Source organism: Lissotriton helveticus, chromosome 3_1 (assembly GCF_964261635.1).
Source record: "Lissotriton helveticus chromosome 3_1, aLisHel1.1, whole genome shotgun sequence".
NCBI lineage: Eukaryota > Metazoa > Chordata > Amphibia > Caudata > Salamandridae > Lissotriton > Lissotriton helveticus.
The window spans coordinates 408,962,707-408,989,699 of NC_136061.1; the positions used below are offsets into that span (position 1 = coordinate 408,962,707).

The 26,993-nt window shown below is 47.6% G+C and overlaps 1 protein-coding gene across 2 annotated transcripts in view; it reads right to left on the reverse strand.

The window, feature by feature from the left end:
- The window catches only part of TRAK2 (trafficking kinesin protein 2), a 704,082-nt gene that overhangs the window by 137,526 nt on the left and 539,563 nt on the right, over positions 1 to 26,993 (reverse strand). For both annotated transcript variants that reach the window (XM_078680216.1, XM_078680217.1), the window contains 2 exons: positions 8,552 to 8,692; positions 7,638 to 7,695 (listed from right to left, as the gene is read on the reverse strand). In XM_078680216.1, coding sequence (XP_078536342.1) covers positions 7,638 to 7,695; positions 8,552 to 8,692 — 199 coding nt within the window. The remainder of the gene's footprint in view (positions 1 to 7,637; positions 7,696 to 8,551; positions 8,693 to 26,993) is intronic.

The window sequence follows — 26,993 nt, forward strand, 5'->3', positions numbered from 1 at the left end:
GCAATAGAATATTGTCTTCCATGGGGATGGGAGAAGAGGAATCCAAGAAGCTTGCTTTACTTTGAGTAATGGAGACTGTTAGAATAAGATCTGGACAGCTCCAGAGCCTAGAGCCTGGAGCCCCACGTTCAACCTGACCCCAGACCAAAGGACCATGTGAGGAGAAAGAGATTGCTGAGTGGATCCTGGGAGCAGAGTGTGAGATTCTTATCTGTCTTTTTGCCCGCAACCATGGATGTCTGCCGCTTCGACCACAGCATCCAGACTTCTACATTGAAAGGCTACAGACGCGCACCTGGGTCCTCCACACCCAACTCTAGCAACAGCGGCTAAGAACTTGCTAAAAAAAACACTACAGCGCGGGGCACTTTTAATTTTCCCAAAGCCATAGTGGAAATTCAAAGACTTCAGCTTGGATGTCTCCTCAGATGAATGGGAAATAATCACGGTCCCTAGGGAAGAGAGCGGACTCGGGTAACACTAGCGTGCATACCTTATGAAGTCTGTGTATGTTAATTGTGGTTTGCCGTATTATACTTTCTGTACGTACATAAACATTACATTTTACATAAAAGCAAGTATTTGACTGGACAATTAGTTAATGGGGTTGCTGATGTATTTTGAGTAATGAGCCTGGGTACAACCTCAACCTACCTCCTCCCTGAGAAGCCCTGGACTGAGGGCTGGGGGACATAGAGACAGAGAGAGGGAGGGAGAATAAAAATTTCTAATGGGGTGCTCCATAGAAAAAGAAAAAATTAGTTCGCTCAGGTATGCACTCAAAGAATACAACTCATTCAGTCAGAACAATGCAAGATTTAAATGCTCCTGGGCGGGACAGAGACAAGAACAGGGAGGAGAGTTAATAAATCAAGACCAGGGAAGAGATAGACACATAAGCCATCCAATCATGAGCAGCCATCCAATCATCAATGACAACTAAGCATTTACTGGAAACAAATGATGTGGCCAACTTGTAGCCGAGGCATAAAAATGAGAGATGAGTGAAGCTGGAACCTCACAGACACCAACTTTAAGGAGTCTATTTTCTTTTTACATTTTTAAACTTTTAATAAATGTATGTTTTAATATGTTTTAGAAAAAGAGTAAACTCGAGTTTTCCTAAAAAACCATAACATAACGTTTAGAGGTACGATCTATCAACAGAAAAAAGTATAAAATATAAGAAGTGTACTTGGGGATGGTAAACCCGTATTAATGGGGCAGTCATCTGGTAAAGAAGGTGACAATTTGGTTTCGCCTCCTTGGACAGATAGTGCGACTATTTGCCACGTAATGCACCTGGATCATTTGTCTGTCTTTTATGAGGTAAAAATATTATTTTCATTTCATTTTTTAAATTAGACATGCCAAATAGATTTAAGACGCTGGTAACAGGGGGACTGTGGTTGCATTAATGTTATGGTGTTACTGTGTAGAGATCTATGTGCCGTGTTCCCCCTGTTTTTTGTCCATTCTGGTTTTTGATTTCAGCTGTAGCTGCAGTCCACTGACTAGGTCTAGCCACATTCACTCTGATAAAGTTTAGATATTTTATTTGACAAATTGATTTGTCAGTGCATGAACACCACTGCCAACCATACAAGTACAGAAAGCGAAGGATAAACTCATTGCAGCTGCTTCTAAAACAGAATATGTTGTTTTAGACTGCCCATCTTTCTGGCAGCCATGCAGTAAACAGCATTCCTGCTAGAGCAATACAGTGGCCATCATTCTGTAACTATCAGAACCCAAATGAGAGTGTACAGAAACCGGTCTGAAAAGATCATGGGCCCAATGTAGGTAATCCCAGATTACCGATTCTTAAATACCGAATCATACTGATTCGGTATTTAAGAACTGGCAATCTGGATGTAGGTAATTTTACCGAATTAATTACCAAATCGGTATGATTCGGTAATTAATGAATCGGTTTTTACCGATTCTGTAATTGCCATTGATTCCTATTGAGGCCCATAGGAATCAATGTCAATTACCGAATCGGTAAATACCGATTCAGTAAAATTACCGAATGTGCAAGGGGGACAGGGTGTCACTTTGACACCCTGTTGCACCCCTGATTCTGGCTTGTGTGCCATTTGGCACACATACATGCCCTTAGGGCATATATGTGTGCCACATGGCACAGGTGTACATGCACAGATGTGCATGTACACAGGAATCCGTTATTTACCATGACATAGTATGTCAGGGTAAATAACGAATTCTTATGGGCCGGTGGCACTGTTTTCAGTGCCACCTACATCACAAACTTGAGATTCGGTAAATTTATCGATTCGGTAATTTACAGAATCGGTAAATATACCGATTCTGTAAATATATACCGAATCGGTAAATTTAAGGCCCCCTACATCTCAATCACCAAATACCGTTCGGTAACGGCCGCGACCGGTATTTGGTGACCTACATCTGGCCCCATGTGTGAAGTTAGATGCCAGTGCCAAAGTGCACCTTTTATACATTTCAGGCTCAAGCCCCCAACAAGTTACACCTTTTATTAACTCTGCTCTGCAGCTTAGAGTAGAGAGGGCTCACACATAAGGAGAAGAAGGCAAGAGCAGTAGGGTAGCAGTAATGCCATTGTCACTGGTGCCAAAAAGGACATGCCTACTCTTGGGGTAGTAAAATACAGCCATTACCAGAGATGAAGGAGCCCTTCATGACTCACGGCTCCAATGCCACTGCATCTGTTGCACCAATGGTAACTATGTCCCTGGGCAAGAGAGGGAGTTCCCAAGAGGAACTTTTTATCAGAATAAAATAGGACCAGCGCCTGGATACTCTCCCAGGTGATTAGCCGCGCTCTACAAATCCGAGTTTATTGATTGATCGATTGACTGAATAGGTGATACCCTTTTTCTGCCAGAGTAGAGCATGCCAAGCAAGGTCTGAGCTGCCTATGTTTTCTAGGATGCTTCAGTTAATTGCTTGCTCAGGAGTTATTTTCCATTATCGTTCTGGGGCCAAATCTGGGAGCAACATGGATTGAGATGGGAGACCGAGAAGCTTCATGTGGGTGGAACAGGTTCCACTAACTTGAATTTTTAATGTAAAAAGCTGTTTTAGAAATAAAGCCATCCATGGCCAAGCCCCTAAGTACATCAAAGATCGTCTAGCCAACTATAATCCTAGCAGGGTGCTACTGTCTCCGGAGGCCGGCCTGCTGGTCTGCCCCAGTTTTAGCTTATCCTCTAAAGGAGGAAGAACCCTCTCAACCTCCATCCCCCAACTCTGGTACTACTTGCCGGAGAATGTACGTAAGGATCTCGCCTTTCTCCTGTTCAGGAAGAAGTTGAAAACAGTACTTTTTTCGGAAGTCTGGGGCTCAATCTAATCTATTACATCTCCTCATGTGCTTGGGTAGGGCTCTCTCTCATAGCGCTTAGAGACTAGGACGTGATAACACGCTCTATAAATGTGAATTGCAATTACAAGTAATTCTGCGCCATAAAACACTACCAAAAAAACAGACATTCATAATACTGCCAGAAAAGTGGGAGTGGGAAGCCTGGGACTTTTACCATCATAAGCATTTGTTATGGCCACTAAAGATTGACTACATCTACTCTTCGAACACCCAAACTTCTGACTGCTTAGGAAGAAACAAAAAAAAGCCCTTGCTTGAAAAGACAGATTTATTGTTTTCCTGTCAGAGATCCACGCCAGTGTTGGCCTTCAACTCTTGTCTCCAGAATCGACAGACTATCTGATGCCTTGGAATTTCTCGGTGACATTCTGAACCCCCTCTGCAGAGAACTGCCTGCCTGCTGGAGGTGCTTACATAAACAAAAGGAATCCTACTCAAAGTGGACAAGGATAGTGTTGACCACAGATGTGGGAACACTCAGTGTTTTGTAAAATACCCTTCACACACCAACAGGCCCCTTGGTGTCATGCTTCATCATTGGGGTCTTCGCACCCCTCTAACGGGATGAGGCGTGCTACGACCTACGACTACGCGGGAGCACTGAAAGTATAGACTATGTGTGGTGTGTGTGGTGCAAGTGATAGGGTATTTTAATGTGAGTGGTGGGATATAGTGAAGGTTTAAAAAGTACCTGGCTCGTAGGTATTCAGGAAAAAAAAATTGTATTCACAACCCCGGGCTGGTACTGTTAAAAGAAGTGCAGTTTGAGGTAGTTAACTGTCGTAACTATGGACAGCACCTCTGGTGTGCGTCGACATGTTTCGGAGCTTGTGCTCCTTCTTCAGGACGGGGGCACAACTTCCCCACCTTACTCACGTTTTTCTAATTAAAGTGTAAATAACCAAAAGTGCAGGACTATTTACAGTGTTTCAATGATAAATTAAGGCTACAATGTGCCTACAGCGGTATAAGACCATGCAGTTGCATGATCTGAAAAACAAAAACCAAAACAGAAAATTGGTTACCCTCATTAGGGTGGCTCAAACAGGTGCAGTCACCTGGAACACCAATAGTACACTGGCTATGTAAAGAAAAAAGACACACAGAACACACAACGAAAATAACACACATAAAGTTAATGGAAAAACCATTGGTCATACTCATTGTGTAAGGTTGTCTTGCTTCATGAGCATTTCAAGAAACGTCTGGGGTTGATTGCTAATTTCGCAATCTAGATGAATAAAGAATTGGTTTTCAGTATTTTGTACTCACTTTTTGGGTGGGAAATGGTGTTTTTGTTTACCCAATACTTACAGACTTGGGTCGAGTTTTCCTCCGTGTTACCCCATACGCTGCTCCGCTGGTAATGGCTGTCGAGGCTAGCCCTGTCATATTTATGCTCGAGTTCTGTAATTGATTTGGTAATCATTGGCTAATTGTCGGATGCGCACTAAGCCCATACATGGACCATCCGTTCAGTGACTGGTTAAATTGCAATTTTAAATTGCAATTTAACCAGTCACTGAACGGATGGTCCATGTATGGGTCCATGTATGGGCTTAGTGCGCATCCGACAATTAGCCAATGATTATCAAATCAATTACAGAACTCGAGCATAAATATGACAGGGCTAGCCTCGACAGCCATTACCAGCGGAGCAGCGTATGGGGTAACACGGAGGAAAACTCGACCCAAGTCTGTAAGTATTGGGTAAACAAAAACACCATTTCCCACCCAAAAGTGAGTACAAAATACTGAAACCGATTCTTTATTCATCTAGATTGCGAAATTAGCAATCAACCCCAGACGTTTCTTGAAATGCTCATGAAGCAAGACAACCTTACACAATGAGTATGACCAATGGTTTTTCCATTAACTTTATGTGTGTTATTTTCGTTGTGTGTTCTGTGTGTCTTTTTTCTTTACAGACCAGTGTACTGTTGGTGTTCCAGGTGACTGCACCTGTTTGAGCCACCCTAATGAGGGTAACCAATTTTCTGTTTTGGTTTTTGGTTTTCAGATCATGCAACTGCATGGTCTTATACTGCTGTAGGCACATTGTAGCCTTAATTTATCATTGAAACACTGTAAATAGTCCTGCACTTTTGGTTATTTACACTTTAATTAGAAAAACGTGAGTAAGGTGGGGAAGTTGTGCCCCCGTCCTGAAGAAGGAGCACAAGCTCCGAAACATGTCGACGCACACCAGAGGTACTGTCCATAGTTACGACAGTTAACTACCTCAAACTGCACTTCTTTTAACAGTACCAGCCCGGGGTTGTGAATAAAAAAATTTTTCCTGAATACCTACGAGCCAGGTACTTTTTAAACCTTCACTATATCCCACCACTCACATTAAAATACCCTATCGCTTGCACCACACACACCACACATAGTCTATACTTTCAGTGCTCCCACGTAGTCGTAGGTCGTAGCACGCCTCATCCCGTTAGAGGGGTGCGAAGACTCCAATGATGAAGCATGACACCAAGGGGCCTGTTGGTGTGTGAGGGGTATTTTACAAAACACTGAGTGTTCCCACATCTGTGGTCAACACTATCCTTGTCCACTTTGAGTAGGATTCCTTTTGTTTATGTAAACAGTGCCCGTGGAGTAAGAATCCTATCTCTGTACTCTACCTCCCCTCTGTTGTTATTTTCTGCTGGAGGTGCTTGGCAGGGGAGCTAGGGCTGAGAACATCACAGGGAGCTGCTGGTTAGTGAGACAGGTTTGTGGCAGGGTTCAGTGGAAAGAAACACCCATAAAATCCCTCCACTCTGCATTGTGGATTCAGTGCACATTTTACCGAATGCAACTTTTTGAGTCACTATGACTCTAAATATTTTAATTATGATGTTGTATGACAAGCTATTTTACACATAAAAGATACAATTTCTGTGGCGGGCCTGGCTGTTTCATGCCAAGCACCCGAGTGTCAGCCAATGTACTCTTTATAGATATAAGGTTAACTGCGAATCGGATTGGTAGGCCTGTCGAGAGCTGTCACTGCTCACATCAAGACAGTAGCCAAACTCCACCACAGACTAACTCTCACATCCGCTGTCAATGCAAAGCAACTGCATCCCGAATAACCAGGAACACACCATAACACAATAATTATTATAGAATAGATTATTGATGGTGAGCTAAGCTTGTGTTTATTGTGTAGAATTGTGATTTCTAAGGAACCTCATTCTGGTTCAATGGAGTACTTTTGAGACTGTGGTGTTTTATTATATACTCATCATAATCCTAACTACTAAAGAAATTGTTGTTTCATTTGCTTATGTATCTAAAAATGTTTTGAAAGTGCTGACATGTCCTCCTTACAACCACTGTTCAGCAACAATGGTCTGTTGACCGTTCGCGGTGTGGAGCCCTATCCCGGTGATACTGATCATCATGCAGGGCTTTGGAGCATCAGATCGCGTCAGGGGGAGGGTTTGTTAGGTCGGGTTAGTGGTGGATAGGGCCCAGTTTCTCTGGAGCAGCAATAATGCCAAGCCAGCTGCTTACAACATTCTCAGTGGGGGCGATCACTGCCTTCTCTGTTGATCACTCTGTCCAACATCTCCGTTGGGTGCTATCAATTTAGAGTTACCATTGACAATGTCCAGCGAGCTCTGTTAGTTACCAGGGACAGGAAAGATGCTTCCAAACGAATGGTAAGGGCAAAATTAACAGCATAACACACTACCAATTTCAGAACAAAACCCTATAATGCATAAGAAAATAAGTGATAGCCCCAGCTGATGCTTATCCGCTCAACACTCCAAATGAAGTATTTGTGGAAGCACATGGCCATCAAACTCACTCACACACAGTCCATAAAGACATTTAGCATGAGGCTCTCTGCTCTGCACTAAATATAAGGTCTGCAAGAGCAATATGCCTGTAGAAGAAGAACTTGCAGTACTGAAGTTGAGCTGTGCTGGGTGCATGTAGTGCATTCAAAATTAATGTTTTTCCTTCAAATTCTGACACTTGTTTCACTTCCCCCATTACAGTCCAAACCTATAAACAGCAGAGTGCAGAGGAAATACTGGGCTACATGTGCTACTCACACATGATGAGGGATGGCTTCAAATCTCTGGCTTTGACCTTTGCTGAGCTGACATTGCCCCTGCTATACTGCACATACAGACCTCAGGAGCCCAGCATACCACCTCTCAGGTATGCCGGCTCCTGGCATACCTGCCGGGCATAGGCACACGCTTATCCCCCGAGACAGACGAACAACAACACTTACTTGGGAGGCGCTTCTGCTCAAAGACCTGTAGTCCAAATTCATACCTGAAACACGAAATCTACAAAAAATAGAATATTATTAAGAAAGGTAAATAAGATTCTTTGGCAATGCCATTTTAGGACAAGGGACGCATTTACTTTGCTACTATGCTACTATGAATGTCTTATTGACTTCATGCAAATGTTGGCAAGTGTACAACAATGAATAGGTAGCTAAGTAGATTGAACCCTTGCTGTGAAGAGTTGTCTGCCTATGCAACACGTTGCAATCCTGCTAGGGGCTTCTAGGCCTTTCATCCGTCTGAGGTTAAGAAAATAATATTATTTGATCATGCATTGACTGGTGAAGTCATTGAGAAATGGATGGCCCAGTCCTGAGCACTCAGATAATGTAATGTGGTCTTTGAATACAGTCTTCGACCACTTCATAAAGTAACATATTACAAGTCCTGCTAATGACAAATTGATGTTTGCATAAACAAACGAGAAATGTAAAATTACTTTATATGGTGGAGGGGTGGAGATTTGAAAGGAAGTGATAAGCCCATTTCAGAGTTTCTAAATGGCCCACCATGACTTCACTGACAAATGCCTTCAACTGGTCCCAGCTTTATGCCCAAAGTTACTTTGCATTCTGGATTGTTTTGGGGGCTGACTCTGGAAATCATTATGTTGCACAAACGTTACTTTTTCTAATATTTCCTTCAATAGATCGACATAACTACAGTGTTCTACTCAGAATTAAGTGTCACTCAAAATGTCCCACGTGAAATGTCACACTTCAGCACACCGAAAACAGAGGAATGTCACACATAGTCAAACTCACACCTTGGCAGCTGTGTACTTTCACAAAAGCTCTCCAGTGGTAGTCCACACGTAGTAAGATTTGGAGTGGTCACAAGTCACATGCCTTACCTTGGTCTCACAGGTGGGCATGATTTGGGCGGTCCGTGCCGGCCACTTCGCCAGCAGCTGCATGGTGGAGCCGCTGAGAAGGGAAGTGAACAAAGCGAACAACGGCCCTGCTTGCGGCTGCCATTTTTCTGCTCCGGGAAGCTGTGTGGTTTTTATTTGGGGAAAAGAGAAAAGAATTCCTGTTACACGTGTCATCGTTTTCCTATGCAAATGTACAAAAGTTCAGGTGACGAACACGTGACATAATTCTGTTTAACTAACGGCCGATACAGAGGTTTGTTATGATTTATGCATGAAATCCGAGTTGTACCTCGAGCGATGAAAGCAGTGATGCTGAGTGTAGTAAAACATTTGGTGGACTTGTAGAGAAAGATGACCTATCTACAAGGCGGGGAGACAAGCGGCATTAGGTCTGGCTCGGCACAGCTTTCAAGAGTGCCAGAGACAGGGAGCGTGGCTCCACCGAAATGCTGGTTCGCCTCAGTACCACTTTCGATTTGGCCAAAGCTGTATGCTTCCAACGGAAAGAGTGCGGACCTTGCAGCTGTGCTCATGTGTTTATTGAGCGGCTGCGCCCGGGCTCTTATCGAGTCAGGCTATGCCATGGTGTTACAATGACGCTTCGCCTTTAAGTCACGGCGGCATCTTATAGCATGTGTGAGCAGGCACAGATGTTCTGGGTGGGGGAGGGGGCGATGGGAATTTTAAGCGATAGCATTGCTTTGATTTCCCACCTGTCATTAATTCCACAGGTTCTGGGTAGAAACCCCACATCTCTCCCTACGTCATGTCCTATGCTTCCACCCTGGCAGTAAAGTCTATCTGGGCAAAGAGCAGAGCTTAATGGAAAGGAAATGAGACGGTAGGACTGGGATGAGGATAAGAGATGTCCTGTAAAGAAGACTACAGGTGGGAAGTCGGGGCATCACCATCATTCACCAACATTCCTCACCCTAGTCCTTTAACACTGAGGATGAGGCCAAACTCTAGACCTGACAGTGACTGATACAGAGACATTATGATTGCCATATGTCAGTAGACAATAAATGATAACAAATACTAGCACTGTGTAATGATTGTAACTGGGCACTGCCCTGCCACAATATGCACCCTCTAAGCTCCCTGTCCTCAAGCTGGAATGCATCATCAAGGTGCCAGGGTATAGCTTTACTATTGTCTGCTATAGGCCCCACTCTGAAATCCGCCAACGCGTTGGCAGTGCTGCCCTGGGAGAGCGGCCAGTATCCTGACACTCCGCTAACTGTTCTTAATGAACTTTATAGCCTACACTGTTTAAAACTGGACACTTCATTAATCTTGGATAAATGAGGCGCTATGTTCTTGCCTCTGTGTAATTTCCACACCACCTAACAGTCTTGATTACTGAACGTAAAGGCATACACCATTTCCCGTTACTTGTACAAGTCTTGGGGTGGGCAAAATATTAGGACATATTTCAAAACATGCAAATTCACCCTTTCTTTGTTCACCTGAGGAGCTGAATCAGGGTTGCTCCAGAGGTGGGAAAAAAGAAAGCCCACCACAGTTCCATTTGGGAGAATTGTGAACACCTGAGAAATGTATTTACTTTTATAATTCCATTAAGGCAAATAAATCCCTTGAGCCCCTGACAGTGCTTTTGCAGCAACTTTTCCAGCAGGAAGGCTTCTGTGCACTGCCTGCAAGCAGGATCATCCTGGCTACCTCAGAGGCAGAGGCCATAGACAGGCTCCCCCTACTGGGGAAGTTGTTTCGTGTACTGTTAGGGGCCGGACAGTGTAATTACCGTAATATAGTTATCATTAAAGTAATTACATTGTCCGGCCCCTAAAAATCTGAATAACATCAACATTCCTTGCTATGTTTCTTATGCTGCAAGGCATTCTTCCTGCATTTTGCTTTTCTAAATAAATTTGGGGCATGCGGAGGCAAAACCAGCCGAATGAGCTGCAAATGGCTATTGGCTCAAGGTTTGCACTGCTTACTGTTGATTTAAAAATTTTAAAAAAGGATTCGTCCACCGCAGTGTACAGCCAGTGAGTGGATTGGTACCTGTTATTTCATCTACTTGTTTTTTTGTATTATGTTTTTACTGGTTTTTAAATTATAACATTTAAAACAATACCAGATAACACACTGAGCCGCCACAGAAGATAGATCAGACATCCTTCCCCGCAACTCTTCTCCCACCATGCAAGATACAACAGTAATTGGCTTCAGCGTAACAGTTCCATAGGACCTCGTTTCGATTATCAGAGTTTCAGACTAGGGTCCAGCACAAAGTTAGAGACATCGGGCTGTACGTGGCACACTATACACATCATTGTCCATTTGCCTATGGCTCTTCACCCTCCCCACCCACATTTTATCGTATTTATGGGGGTATCCCGTCCCCATTTACACCATCTACCCACTTATACTGCATGTTTCCATGGCCCTCACCCAGTCCCGCAGGCATGGGCATTGGTCGCTTTACCATATTTGAGCAATTTCCCTTTTCTCTGCTACATATCCCAAGTTGGGAGACACCCAACAATGCGGTGGGTCCTCAAGGTCAGTTGTGAACCCTGTGGACTCCTCGAGGGTGTGTGTAACCCTGTTCCAGAACGAGGCACGCTTCAGGCACTCTCAAAATGTATGCATGAAATCACAGCGCTGTCCACAGCACCTAAGGCATAACTCATCCTGGGACCTACCAATTTTATGCAGTAGTGTGCGAGTATGATCAATCCTATTCAGGGTTTTATACTGAATGAGTCAATAGTTTGCCTTTATGGCAATATCCCTGGGGAACTGTAGGGGGCCCCTCCAGTCTTCGCCAGTCAGCTCCCTCGCGTCGCCGTGCCAACAGGCCCAAAGTCGGGACAGGTCAACCTGTGTGTTCCCCATCAACGTTGCATATGTAAGGAAAATAGCCTTGGATGTCATATGCCCGTCTTTCCAGGGGGAAATCCTCCTTCATGTCTTGCCCTCGTGGAATTCTCAATTGTAAAGTGACATATTTGCAAATATTTAAAATTCTGTGTTGTGTGCATGGCATATTCAGCCCGTAAGTGTGCGAATGGCACAATTCCGTTTGCGTCCTATGTCTCATCTAAGCTGGAGAGGTCAATTACATCCCATAGTCTGAAGCCCACTAGATCCGTCACTGGGTCCAGCCCTGTCTCTTGCCATATGGGAGTTCAGGGAGGGAGTCTGTTTCCCCAACCCATTTCTCTATTCAGTTTTAGCCACATTAACGTCTTGTGCCATGGTAGACACGGATTGCTGTCCTTATTGTTTTACCATCAACAGATTGTTCTGGAGACGTCATGAAGAAACCACAAACGTAATCAACTCTGTAGCATCTGACTTGTGTTTACCCCCATCTGAAAACGTATATTCCTTATTTCACGTTTATCTAGTTAAAAAATAAATAAACACACACCCCCAGGTACGCAAACATGCTGGAACTCCCTCCCACAGTTATTGTGGGGAGGAGGAAAGCTCAGTACACTATATCATAGATTCAAAGAAGAATGAAAGGTGCTTACCGGACAACTTGGTGGGTTGTTTGGTTTATGATCCTGGAGACCGGTCTTGTCTGCAGGCTTCATCCATAAATGCCTATACACTTATATGTTTTCAATGCCCCCATCCTGAAAACAGGATATTATAGTGATGCCTAGGGGAAGTATTGAAAAGCTCACCTGCAGCTGTCTCAATGTGTGGTGGTATGAGGGGTCTCTGGACATGATAGGTGGTATTTTACCATGCCTAGGCCATCCACTGCCTCAGTTCTTGGGTCATGGTCACACAGGATGGACCCTAAAGAGAGTCCAGTCTCCTTTAATGGGTTTGGCAGTGCCTGCTGGGGAAGTCATGAAAAGACATTTAAGGTCGCCCCTTTCTTTGCAGGGAATAAGAGTTTTCGAGGTACCATCTTGTGAGCTAAGAACTACGATCCCATGCACTGAGATCTAAGCATGCACAATACATGCTGTCTTATTGAATAGGGAGAATGTTTGCAATTCCTTGCAAGAGTGGGGGGCATCTTGGCAGCAGCATCGTGTCTTGCAATGTTCCAAGCAGGACAGTGGAGCGTGAGGCATCCCAGAACCACTGGCATAATACCACTGCAGACAGCTAGTCCCCCCACCTATTCAATAGGACTGCAGTGGACCTGGAACTAGATAACAATATGGAGCAAAGGATCTTGGTAGGCACAGACACCAATATTGCTTCAAGTGCCTTGAGTCTTCATCACCAAGTGTTATGACAGTCTATTTATTTCAGATACCAGCAGAAGAGGATAACGGAGAGGAAACCTCCAGCCAGTTGTATGACGGAACTTTGCATGCCATTACAATGCATGCCTTAAAAACGCGGTCATTACATAACTGCGTCTTTACCAAGCATGCCTTCACAATGCATGCTTTTACCACACGCATGCCTTTCAAACGAAAAATCTAGAGACTGATTCTGACTTTACGGAGCAATAAAGCCTCCGCTGCGCCAAAGCCGGGCAAACACTGCCAACCGTATTACGAGTCAATGTGTACTAGGGTGGGCAGTTGTTTGCTACTCCCATGGCGGTGCCTGGAAAACAGGCACCACAATGGGAACAGCAAGAAAGTTCCAGCACGGCATGGACGTGGACATTCATGCCATGCTGGAACTTTGTGGGGGTACAGACAGGGGGCACATGTTGTATCTCCATGGCGGGGGGCATCGGGGCCCTTTGTTCCTGCACCACCAGCCTTTTCATGTCGGGGCTCCACCATGATGGTGGTCCATGAACTCGACCACAAGAGCACATAGATCCGTAGAGAGGCTCATGTTAATGCCTTGTTTCACTTCTTTTAATTAGGACAGGAGACCCCCAGAATAAAATGTGTCCATTCCAGGTACTCCCAGCTCTATTTTAAACCACCACAAAGCATCTACACTTCCTCGTGCCCACACCCGCACTCATCACACGGCAGTTGAATAGAAGAGCTCCGACAAAGAGCCCCTTTTTAGGGAGCCCGTTGGGGATTGCACCACCGCCCCAACGAGGAGCAGCCCAGATGATGAAGCATGACACCTGAAAGGGTGTGTGAGGGCATTATGATCCAACAAAAGGATCCCCACTACTACCCTCTATAGGGAAGAGTGAGATCCTCTCACCACACTTCTCGCAAACAGCTACTCCGTTAAAGAGAGGAACAACATAGAAACCAGTTTGTATATAACAGAGAGGAAACCTTCGGCCACAAGTCTAGACCCATGACTACTAGCTTCTTGTAGCTCCTTAGCAGACAACCCTGCCCCGTTAAATTTATGGTGGGCCCTATCACCAAGAGTAATTAGCAAAAAGAGGCTGACGTACACCATAAGCGAGATGCAGGGAGGGGTCAAGATATCTTTCCCTATGAGCGGTCACTTGTGCCTTTGTGGGAAAGATGAGAGATGTGAGTGTAGTGACATGGGTCTTCTGGGCTGAATGGGACTCATCTCCCCAAAATATTTCCTTTTACATCATGTCAAGAATGTTGAAGACTTCTTTCTTTCCAACACTGAATATCACACTACTCTGTGGTAGTGTCTCTTTGAACCCTGCTTGTACGATAAACAAAGCAGCAGGGAGACATGGGACTACACGTACTGTAACCCACACCCAATACTGAGATTTACACAATTCGGTCACTGGAAGGCCTCTACAGTTTACATCCACTGCAGGTTGTGTCACCAATGGGTCTACTTACCGGGATAGAAGACTATACTCTACTTAGAGTGCAGTGTTTACCTCAACTGCTACATTTCTATTCAGCAACTTGAATTTGTAAGTCAAATAAAGCTAAAGCTTGGGGTAGCACCCTTAAGATGAAAACCCTTTGGAGAAAACATGCTGATGTATAAACCTAATGGTGATATGGAGACCGTACTAAGCAGAAACCTGAGCCTACATACCACATTGTCCATTACCTTGATAAATAAAGCCTGGAAAAATCTGGTCACATTTTATCAGGTCGAGCTATTTTTAGGACCCATTGGTCCTATCAGGGGAGTGAACATAAGCTGGAAAGGAGCAGGTGTTGTGTTCTTTCAGAAAGTGAATAAACAATAAAGATGCCTTTAAATCTTGTTTTTAACTTGTCACATTTGCTGTCTGTTCAAGGACAGAGGTCATATGTCACTTTGTCTTTTTAGGTCTCACCTAGCGACGCAGCGCATGCGCTGCTCGCCTTGGCGAGAACTATAGTCGTTGGTTTGATGGCCGAAGGGGGAAAGGTATGTGCACGCTCACGGCGTCTCTTTCAGACAGCCGATGTGCACTCTCGTTTTATTGGCACGTTCACAGTGCGGGCTGAGCGGGATTCGCATTCCTTGCGACGGGAGGGATGACTTGTAGCTCCACGCCCTTTAGTTAGTTATGATCCACGCTATCCTGGGATTCCTCTGTTGACTGAGGTGCAGGACGATCGAAGATGGCAAATATAACGTTTATGCTGAATAAACACGTTTTCATAAAACGGAGGTTCATGCAATGAGAGTTGGCCTTTGCTCGCATTTGGATTCACCTTCGCGTCTATTATAGTAGTTGTGTAAACATGTTTACTGATGTTTTATTTCAGTTATGTAGTTGCACTTCTAGACGTTTATTGGGATTTCGAGTTGAGGCATTTCTGCTAGAGAAAAATATTTTTTTTTATCTGCGTGACTAGGAATGCCACACTTAGCGTTTTGTAGAATGGTAGTGTGCAAATAATGGGTAGTTAAGTGGCTCCGTGTTATCAATGTCACGGTCATCAGTGCCTTGCTTTTGCGGTAAAAAAAACAGCGTTTTACACTCTATGGCTTGCAATATTACTAATGAAAAGCCATATTGCAAGTCCATAGATGCTTCCTGCTAAGAATTAAGGAAGATTTAGTTTTTTTACAAATAGCACGTGATAATTTGACTTTTGTATCAATTACAGCAGGATTGGTAATTGTGGCGTGGCAACTGTTGTCAACGGTATAAGGGCAGCGTAGTTCTTCGCTTATTTGCATTTAAGTGGAGGAAAGTTTGGATGCAAGATGAATTGAAATAGTCAATTTCATTTTTAGGTGAAACTTATTTGATCGTTCCAGAATAGGGACGGTTGCAGATCTACTTAATCCAAAATTGCATCTGCTCCCGGGACGTGTTTGCTGTAGTCCTGCAGAGCTGGATATATTGGAGCTGCCATTTTAAATACGCTTTAGAAGCGCAAGTTTCAAGTGGCTTGGGTAGTTTTAGTGGCTCCGTCGTTGTAGAACCCTCTCCACGACTGCCTAATGCTAAAAGCATAGACCTACGCAATAGATTATGTTCCCACCTACCTCAATGTTGCTCATCTTGTTCTTTGTTAATCAACTGCAGGTCAACATTAACTGTTGCAACTATGTGATCAAAATCTTGAACACGTTGTGTTAAGTATAATAGATGCAGGACTAAGCAGAGAGATTTGTCCCGCAATCTTGGTTGTGCTCATTTCTCTTCCCCGAAAATTTTGTATGAAATGATAGGCCATAAACCATAGTTAATTGCTTCGGTTATATACCGCCTTGTCCCAGTCATGTAGCATACTTGCCTGCTTATCTCCGGATTTTATCAGTACTTGGGAGAATGGAGAGCAGTCTTTTGACAGAAAAACTTGTCCCCAGTCAGAACTTAGTTAGTTAGCTTAAGGTGTGCCAGTGTACTCTTCCAGATCGGTGAGTTCTGTCACTATTCCTTCGTGTTCTGGGTCGGTGTCACCTTTTTGTAATTTCTGAGTTTAGCTAGTTGGCCTACTTTTCGTTCGCCTAATGGGTTTATTCCGTAGCATTTTGGAGTTAGTATTATTATTATTGGCCACTATTTGTTGTCAAATATGCGTTTTCCCATGGTATCACATGCCAACATTTAAAATATAAATACTTTCTCTTAATACATGGGTACAAAACATTACCATTTACAACGCCAAAAGCTCTAAATCAAACAAATGCAAGACCTATTGCATTTCCAATGCCTATTACTACTTGTTGCTTATCTTATCATAAAAAATTGTGTTTACTTTTCTTTCTCTTATTACATCTACAGGTTTTTGTCAAGTGAGCTTTCTGACAATCATTGTGCAGCAAACGTTTGTAAAATGTTTTTTTTCTAACACAACATTTAAATAGGTTTTAAATGAATAGTCCAAATCTTTCAAAATATATCAGGAATTACGAAAGCATATTAGTGTGATGCAAACAAAGATTTAAATAGGAGCAAATCAATTCAGAACACTTTACATGTGATGTGCAAATGGTAAATATTTGCAGGAACTCGATTTCCAGAAATTATTTTATGTACGCTATATAGTTTTATAAATACAACCGCATGTCTGTGAGAAATCTTGTGCCATTTCAATGGAAAATTTTCTGATTGCAAATTACAGTGTGCAAGCACTTCATGCTTTAGTCATGTATTTATTGGAACTGATAGTTTTTAAACATGATTTGCAAAACATTCCTGCCACCACCCTGATGACAGTTCTATCAATGAACTCAGAGGCAAGACAGGGGTCATATGTATCGTATATGTGGCTAGATGTGTATTATATATGGAGCAAAAGTTTAGGAGACTATTATGATGATGGGCGGACCATCTCGGAAATGGGACTGACGACCTTCAGTCGGCAGTCCCATTATGATGGTGCGGTCTCATTCTGACATTTCCCTATAGGAGCATGTGTTACTGCCGTAAACCAGCCGTAGTACATGCTCCCATAGGGAAATGTGATGTGGCGTTAATCCCTGCACCCCGTGGCATAGTGCAGGGATTAACACCGACCGGAGGCCACTAAGGAAAGGGGGCCGTGCTTGGGGACAGGGTTTCCATGTCGCAAAGGCTGGCATTGAAACCCTGCCGGAAAGCGTGCATCATAATCTGGATGGCGTAAACTGCAGTCCAACTGGATTACGGGCCCGTTACGACTGGCCAAAGGGATCCTTGAGCTTGTCGGAAGCCAGCCGGAATGACAATCCAGTTTCAATTGCGACCAGCTGAATCAAAATCAGCCAGTCGGAATTGAAAGCGACTGACATTGTAATAGGCCCCTAAGTCTCTTAAATCAAACAACATTTTTTATGTACAGCACACATGCTGAAGACGCTTATTTAAAGGTGCTCTCATATGTGATGATGAAGAAAATGGCAGCTCTGTGAATTAAAATATTTGCCCGAATTACATAATTTGAAACCAGTTTATTTGGTCAAGAGCACTATAATTAGGTAGAATAGATTATTTAAGTCCCTAAACCGGCAGGTCTACTAACATTTTTCATAATTATTCAAGACCTAATCATCCATGTTTTAGCCCATTTGAATGTTATCCAATGGGCTCCTGCATATGAAGTATAGATATCTATTTTACACTTTTTATCTTGTCATTCGTTGTAACATTAATCTATTTGCAACACTGATTCCATTAAAGCTTGGCTGATGATAGTTTTTGGGACCACATATGATAAGGGATCTGTAATGTCATCTCTCAAGCCATGATGGAAAACTGCAGCCTTTTCCTGCTGACTTTGCCAAAAGGTAATTGTATTAAGACAGATAGCATAAGAGATCCCAAAAACGTGTTTAATAACCAGGAGCTCTTGATCAACATTCAAAAACTCTTGTCTTCTTTCAAAGATATTGGTAAGAAAGTTATCAGAATACTGAAAATGTCCCCTGTTGACACTCATGCCTCCACACCATCCAACCTTCTACCCATCCCAATTATCCCATACTGTTATATTTATAACCTTTAATCCCACCTATTCTCAGCAGGCCTTGAAAAATCATTAACATGTTACTAGATCTGCAGGTTTAGTAACTTCAATATTATACTCGACGTAACTGTAATGTACTTGACCCCTATACTGGTCTCATATTGTGTGAACCTAGGAAAATATTTTATTTTACAGTGACGCCTTTTTCTCCATTATCACATTTGGAAGCACCTTCTAATTTTTTTTGTTATAAACTATTTTTGGGGGTTTTCCACTTTACAGCTTTATTCTGCATCATTGTCACAGTAAAAATACATGTGTTAAGTTAAATCATATTTCAAGAGATTTTGAGTGAAGGTTACAGGTGAGCAAGAATAGAGGTTGGTGATTAGGTGGGATCCGGGGCGTGTAATAGTGGAAGCTGCTCTTCCCCCTAAGGGAGTGGATCCTCCTTTGATGTATCCGAAATGTGGAAAAATTAGGAATGGCTGATTGCTTTCTAACTTGGGTTCGAACTAGGGTGTGTGTCTTGTCATGGTGCGGGTGAATCTGTTCCATTAGGGACTGACAGGGGCATACCTGTGTGTGCGGTGCGGGAAGGAGTCCGCAGGGGTGGGTGTTCGTTTGAGACCTCGGCTGTGGTCTCTACAGGTCTGGTGCTCAATTGGGGTCTGGTGATGCTGTGGGTGATTGAGCTTCCGCCATCTGTGGCGCCGGAAGCGCTGAAGAAGTGTGGCCCATTCTGTGGAGATGCAAGCGCATAATTACCTATGGGTGTCCTTGCACTACGTTCGGCCTAAACGTTGGTCGGAGCGGTTAATGAGAGAACAACCAAGTCTTCAGACCCCTTCTGAAGGAGAGAAGAGTATCAGCATTCCTCAGATGAAACGGCAGTTTGTTCCAGGCCTTGGATGTACAGGTAACAAAACTGTTTCCTCCCCAGCTAGCCTTCTTAAAGGTAGGTATTTGAACATATTTGGCTCCCAGGGATCGCAAGGTTCTGGTGGGGGTGTACCATTTGAACCTTTGCCTCAGATGGTTGGGGCCAATACCATTAAGGGCCTTTAAGGCTATACAGAGGGCCTTAAAACAAACCCTTTGTTTCACTGGAAGCCAATATAATGTAACAAGTTCTCCTTGGACCGAAGCAAATTTGGGTTTCCTGGACAGGAGTCTAGCAGCATCATTTTGGACTATCTGAAGCCTATTGAGAAGTTGTTTTTGGACATTCAGGAAAATGCTGTGGCAATAGTCCAGGCGTGACATTACCAGGACTGTGACTGCCGTCCTGAAATTGACGTCCGAGAGATAGGGTTTTAATTTCCTTAAAGTTCGTAAAATCGGGGCGTGGACAAGATGGCGGCTTGAACGGACGTGGATCGCGAGGCTCCCCGGCCCTGTGCCCCGATCCCACGTTTTTCTGGCTGCCACCCCCTTATGCACCTGCCCAAATCAAGCGCCTGACCCCCCTGTTTACTTGGGGAGCCTCCAGCCGGGTCTATCTGAGCTGAAGATCGCCTGTGCCTTGCTTCCTCGGCCGTCGGCGAGGACCGCGTAATGGCGACGAAGGTTTGAGCCCTTCCGCCACACATCCGTGCAACAGCGGCTACAGGCGCTGGACCGGAGCGCCATAGGGGCGCAAAGCGAAGCACGGAGGGGCAACTTCGGCGACCAGCTGTGGATGGCCGGGAAGAGCGGTGCGTCCTGCCCCCTCCGGAAGTAGCACACACTGCCGGAGGATCACCGGTAACTCCAGGCCCCGGCGTGGGCCTACCAAGCGGCTGTGCGGGTCTCATCCCAGCGGACCTGCGGCGACTTGCATCACACGGGGCAATGGCTGCCGGCCCCGCGCACCCCGTTGTGCCTCCCCGTCTCTTCAGCTGCCGCCGGAGGTAACGCTCCGGTGTCGGAGCCGGCGGCTCCGCCCCCTCGCATCCTTGGGCGCCCCGTCGGAGGGCCTCTGAGCACTTTAGGCCCCGGCGTGGGCCTACCGAGCGGCGGCACAGGGCCTACCCCGCCAATCCAGCTGTGACCTGCACCGGGCGGAACATTGCCCGCCCGCTCCCCACGACCCGCTGGAGCCTCCCCTGCCCCTCTGGCCGCCAGCGGGGGAGACGCACCTGCACCGAGGACTGCCCACTCCGGCCCTCCCGACTACTGGGTACCCCACTGGAGGTCACCAACCACTCCACGCCCCGGCGTGAGCCTGCTGGGCGGTCGGTGTGATTCCCGCCTATTGAACCCACTGCGGCGGACATCGAGCGGGGCAACATCGGCCCGCCACCCCGCACCGACGCCGCGGGATTCCCCCTTGCCGCAGTTCCACGCTCTGACGGCGGCCTCCTGGACAGGCGTCGTTCTGGGAGAGCACACTGCGGTACAATGTGAGCTGCGCCCTGCGGACTGCGGCGGGAGGTTGGGGACAACTAAGCAACCCTCCCCCCCGGTCCCTGCACTCCCTGTTGGGTGGTCATCAGCTGCTGTGGGCTCAGATGCGGGCTTGCCAGGAACTTGACCGGGCCTTCGCCCATCGGGGCCGTTGCTACCAGCTGACCACCGGCTGCCGGCTGCCTACAATCCACCGGGGCCCCCCACTCCACTGCGTGGGACATTTGTAGACCTCCCCACGCCTGGGGCATCTGCGCCACCATCCGGACTGCGAGGCCTTCCTCCTGCTAACGCCTGAAGCGCGGATCCTCCACCTGTGGCCTGGGTACTCTCTCTGGGCCCACGTTGCTCTTCCCGCCTCACGCGCCTCCTGCCAAGCGGTGAGAACTTCTCTCGACATTGCACGCTAGCTCCGGCCCGGTATAACCTAGCCACTCCTGCCAACACAGCCTCCCTCGCCGCCACGCACACCGGGTACATCCCTTGAAGCTCCCCACAGGGGGATTTTTACCTCAGTTCATCGTCCCTGGAACAGCCTGCGGATCCTCCTGGCGAGACAACGAGCCTCACTCGCCGCACTAACCAGTGACGGCTCTAAACAGCCCGCTGCTCCTTACGGCCGGCCTCAACCCCGCAGCTGGACAGTCACTCGAAAACCCCAGACGACACCCGACGGCCGGACCTCATACCCTGTCTTGGACATCATGACGCACTCTAATCGCAAAGGGACCCGGAACATTGTGGACCTCATGCACAAGGCAGCGCCGAAAGGGGACAAGACTCAACCACTGTCGTCTCCGAAACCCCCAGCGAGCCCTCAGACGCCAGACGAGGACTCCGCTCCCATTACTAAGGCCTTCCTAGCCTCCCTCTTCAACACACTGCGGGAGGACTTTCAGACTCTGAAACAGGACCTAGCGGGGGAGCAGCGAGAACTCCGTCGTGACATTGATGGCCTGGGAGAGCGGGTTGCCTCTCTGGAGGAAGCCGATCAATCTCGCAGCATGGAGGTGGAGAGACTATAGCAGGAAATCCTGCGACTTCAAGATCAACAGGTGGACTTGCAATCGCATTCCGAAGACTTGGAGAACCGCTCCAGGCGGAATAACATACGGGTTAGGGGCGTCCCGTTGAAAGCTGAGAAGGACAATGTGACCGGTTACCTTCAGGACCTGTTCAGAGACATCCTGGGTGAGCCGAGTGACTTTGAAATCCGAATCGACAGAGCTCACAGAGTTGGCATGGCACGCCGAGCACCTGCACCACCTCCGGACATCCTGGCATTCCTCCCAGACTTTCCTCTGAAGGAACGTATCCTTAGAGAAGCCAGGAAAGCGCAGCCCGTCAGATTTCGGGATGCCCCTGTAGCCCTTTTTCAGGATCTCTCTAACATCACCCTGCAAAAGCGTAAGTCTTTCCGGCCTGCAACGAACTTCCTGCGAGATGCCGGGATACCCTACTCCTGGGGTCACCCGTTCCGCCTGATCTTTAAATGGAATGGCTCCATTCATCAACCCAGGTCGCTCCGTGACACCTGTTCCCTGCTAGGGATCGACATGCCAGACGGCTCAGCCTCCAGAGACACTTCTCCAACCCGGTCGCAGGATGATCCATCTCGCCCTACAAGAGACGGCTGGCAGACGGTACGCAGGAGGAGAACTCCGAGATCTATCCCGAAACCGGACCCGGTCACGGTCGCCCAGGAACGTGAAGCGGCTGTACAGGAAGTGGCAGATAACACAGCACCCGCTCTGTAGACCATTGACCTCTTGGGGGTGTTGTTTTACTCGCACTTAGCTTAACTGGGGATTGGGCCGGGGAGCCGCCAATTGAGCTGCAGCCATGGTACCCCTTTCGTTGACTTTCTACGGACCTGTGCCCTGCACGATTAGGCCCGAGACTTTCACCAGTTTCAGTTGGGGGGGTTGTTCTGGGAGGGGGAGGGGGAATCAGGGGAGGGGGGTCCAGGACTCGAGGGGAGTTGGGCGGGTTCATTCTGTTGAGGTTAGGGTGGCCTCGGGGGGGAGGGGACTGAGGGTGGGGACCAGTACGCCATGGGACCTCTACACGCATCAGGGATTGTCTACATTCTCCGCTACCATGCAGCATCCTGCACTACTACGCTTGACTGCCTCCACGTGCCTTAGGGATGGCTGACACACTTAAAATCCTGTCTCTTAATGTCAAGGGCCTCAACAACCCGATTAAGCGCAGGGCTATCATCTCCTACTTAGAGAACTCTGAAGCCGACATCTGCCTGCTGCAAGAAACCCACCTCTTAGCTAAGGACTGGCACCGGATGCGCTCCCGCGCCTTCCCACAGCAATACTTCTCCTCTTTCCCGTCAAAAAAAGCCGGGGTGGCTATACTTGTATCGCGGCGCTTCAAGGGCAAGGTAGGGGCCAAAATAGGGGAAATTAGGGGACGCCTTCTGACCCATACCTTCCAAATAGGCGCTACCACATACGCGATAGGCTCCATCTACTCCCCCAACACGGGTCAGGAACCCTTCTTACAAACCGCAATCTCAGAAGCGCTTCAGGCACCTCACACCCACATGCTCATAGGGGGGGACCTCAACCTCGTCATGGATACCACCAAAGATAGATCGGGGCGCCGTTATGGAGACACCGGGGCACTTTCGCAGAAGGGCGTAACCTGGCTGCACGACAGAGACATCTCAGACCTTTGGCGGAAGGCACATCCCACCGCAACACAATACACATTTTACTCACACGTACACCACACTTACGCGTGCATAGACCACTTCCTGGGCTCATCGGGTCTTATCCCTCAGATTGCCACGGTGTCGATTGTCCCGGCCGCCCTCTCCGACCATGATGCGTTGGAACTGACGCTTACTATACCCAAATCGCCACGCACTCCGGGCTCGTGGAGACTTAACGAACCCCTCTTGCAGAAACCGGCAGTTATCCGCCAGCTTCACAAATGCATCTCGGATTACTTGGCCACCAACGACACTCCGTCTGTATTGGTTGTCGTCCTTATGGGGGGCCTTAAAGGCTGTTGTGAGGGGGGAGCTGATCGCTATATCAGCCGCGGACGCCAAACTTCGTAAAGAAAAAAGAGAGGACCTCTCCAACAAAGTTGCGGAGTTGGAAAGGGTACACAGCCGCACGTGTGCCCCGAGAATATGGCGCCAACTTAAAGCCGCCCGGGCTCAATTGGCCAGCCTCGACACTGACAGGGCGGAATTTGCTGCTCTTCGCCTCCGTCACACGTACTACGTGGGGGGCAATCGCACCGGCCGGCTCTTGGCCAGCGCCTTGAAAGCCAAACTCCAGCGCTCCAAAATCAAGACGCTACTGGACGATTCCGGCAATGTTATTGCTGAGGACGCACAGATAGCCTCCGCTTTCCGCTCCTTCTATGCCTCTCTATACAGCGCGGATGTGGCATCACCGACGGCCATTGACGCCTATTTACAATCTGCTAACGTCACGCCGTTATGCCCGGCGAGCACGGAGGCCCTGGATGCCCCCATCCGCGTCGGCGAGATTCTCGCTGCCATTGCGCGTCTCCGCCCGCTTAAATCTCCGGGCCCTGACGGCTTCTCGTCGGGCTTTTATAAGTCTTTTGGTTATATCTTGGCACCTATTCTCGCCAGACTGTTTAATTCCTTTGAAGGCCCAAGTTCCATACCGCCCGATATGCTTGCAGCCGACATAGTGGTCCTGCCTAAGCCGGGCAAACCCCCGACGCACTGCTCCACGTTCCGCCCAATCTCCTTACTCAATCTGGACCTGAAGCTGTTTACGGGGGTGCTTGCGGCCCGTCTGGGTCCCTGCCTCCCGGGCATACTTGAGCCAGATCAATCGGGCTTTGTCCCGAACCGCCAATGCAGCGACAATACCAAGAGGCTCCTACACCTCGTGGATAAGGCTCATTTTCAGGTCTCAGACTCTGCTCTACTGGCCATCGATGCGGAGAAAGCTTTCGACCGTGTCGACTGGACCTATCTACGGGCTGTACTGCGGCGCTACCACCTGGGCAACCGGTTTCAGGCCTGGATTGCGAGCTGCTATCACCGTCCCTTGGCTCGCGTCCGGCTGGGCGGCCTCAAGTCGGACCCCTTCGAGATACAGAGAGGCACTCGCCAAGGATGTCCTCTCTCACCCCTTCTATTTGCTCTCTACGTGGAACCTCTAGCACAGAAAATCCGCGACAATCCTCACATCACGGGAATGTCTTTCGGCCATGAACCCCACGCGGTGGGATTATACGCAGATGACATAATCGCCGCTCTGGACCGCCCGTCCAGCTCAATACCAGCGTTCCTGGTGGAGCTAGAGACTTTTGGCGCGGTGTCGGGTTTCAAGGTTAACCAGGGGAAGTCCCTGATACTGCCCCTGGGCAGTCATGCTCTTCCTACCAACCCGTCGCCTAATTTCGGATGCAACCTGCAGTCCACCGCCCGGCTTCCATACTTGGGGATCACCCTGACCTCCTCCACGACCTCGACGGTCAATCACAATTACTCTACTTTATCTTCTCAGATCCGGACCGACCTCGCGCGTTGGTCGAAGCAGCCCCTCTCCCTGCTTGGCAGGATAGCGGCGGTAAAGATGTCGGTCTTACCCAAAGTATTATACGTCTTCCAGACTCTCCCGGTGTCACCGCCACTGGGTGTGTTAGCTGACCTCCAACACGACATTCACTAATTTGTGTGGGAGAAGAAACGCGCCAGATTACATAAAAGAGTGGCATACAGAACAGTTGACGAAGGTGGCCTCGGGATCCCGAACCTGTTGCAATATTTCCAGGCCTCGCAAATCCGATATCTGGTGGAGTGGTACCGACCCGAATCCGAGAAGAGATGGCTCTTCCAAGACAGAGCGATGGCTCAGACCTCCTTGTGGAAGATACCGTTTCTTGCCCGCCAGCACAGACCGCGTTATCTCCTCCGCTCTCCTATCACCCGAACCACTATGGCAGCCTGGGACATGGTGGCGGCCAAAAGAGGCCTCACAACCTTCCCATCCCCACTTACCCCTCTCTTTGACAATCCTGCGTTCCCGCCCGGCACGGACGCTCGAGCTTTCCTGCAATGGCGCGATACGCCTTGCCGATCGGCTGGACACCTCTTTGATTTGGAGGGGTTTCTCTCACTCGCTGACGTCTCGCGAGACTATGGAGTGGATAAGCCTCACATATTTCAATATTTCCAAATTCGCCACTGGCTCTTGCAGCCGGACATCGCCCCTCTGGTCAGCCGGCAAATGACGCCGTTCGAACGCTGGCTTGTGTCCAAGGAATCAGATAAGCACCTTATCTCAGACCTTTATCGGATGCTCTCCCCTGCTGCCGACCCTGCTAAAACTGCTGGTCAGCGACGATGGGAAGCCGAGCTCGGAAGGACTCTCTCCTCAATAGACTGGAACCACATACACTACAGAGCCGCTCACACTACACGCAACACCAGGCTAGGGAATCGGCGATAAAACTAGCTATCTACTGGCACCTCACCCCAGTGAGACTCAATCAGGGCAACCCGACTCGGAGCGCGCTGTGTTGGAGGGGATGCGGCAACCGGGGCACCATGACTCACCTTCTGTGGGAATGTCCCGCCTTGCAGGAGTACTGGAGGGCTGTTTTGGACGACATCGATTCCACGTTTGACACTGAGGTCCCACGCTTCCCAGCTTACACAATCCTAGGGCTCCCCAATGCGCTTACATTCCCCTTGAGATCTGCTCGCGGCAAACAGATGGGCATCGCTATGCAAGCAGCGTCACAACACATCCTATCACTATGGGGCTCTACTGTCTCACCCACCCACACAGGCTGGCTACACAAACTGTGGTTCACGCTAGGCATGGAACGGATCCAGGCCACGCTCACACATACCTCTGACTCATTCCGAACTACCTGGCAACCGCTTTTGACACTGCTATCCAGGGAATTCCATGAAATCACCTGCCCGAAATACCTCCGCATCCTACGCCTCACAGACAGTAAGGTAGACCAAGCACGACCCGATGCACCTTGACACACTCTGGCTGACTATGGTTCACACGACCACTATGGAAAAATGGCGTACTGGTAGGGGTGGGGGGAGGGCGTTAGAGTTGGGAGTTGGGGGGTGGAGCGGGTTTTCAGAGTTGTCTTATTCACTTGCTGCTCCGACTAGGGGCCTGTCTCGATCTCCAGGCACTGCTTTTCCATCTGGGCATGACCAACCTGCTTTCCTGATGCTTATTAGAGAAGACATGCTTGTCTGTCTCGCTTGCCAATTTTGCCTGCTGATTGTCTATTGCTACACCCTGCCTGTTTCTTCTGTTTTGAAACTCAATAAAAAAATA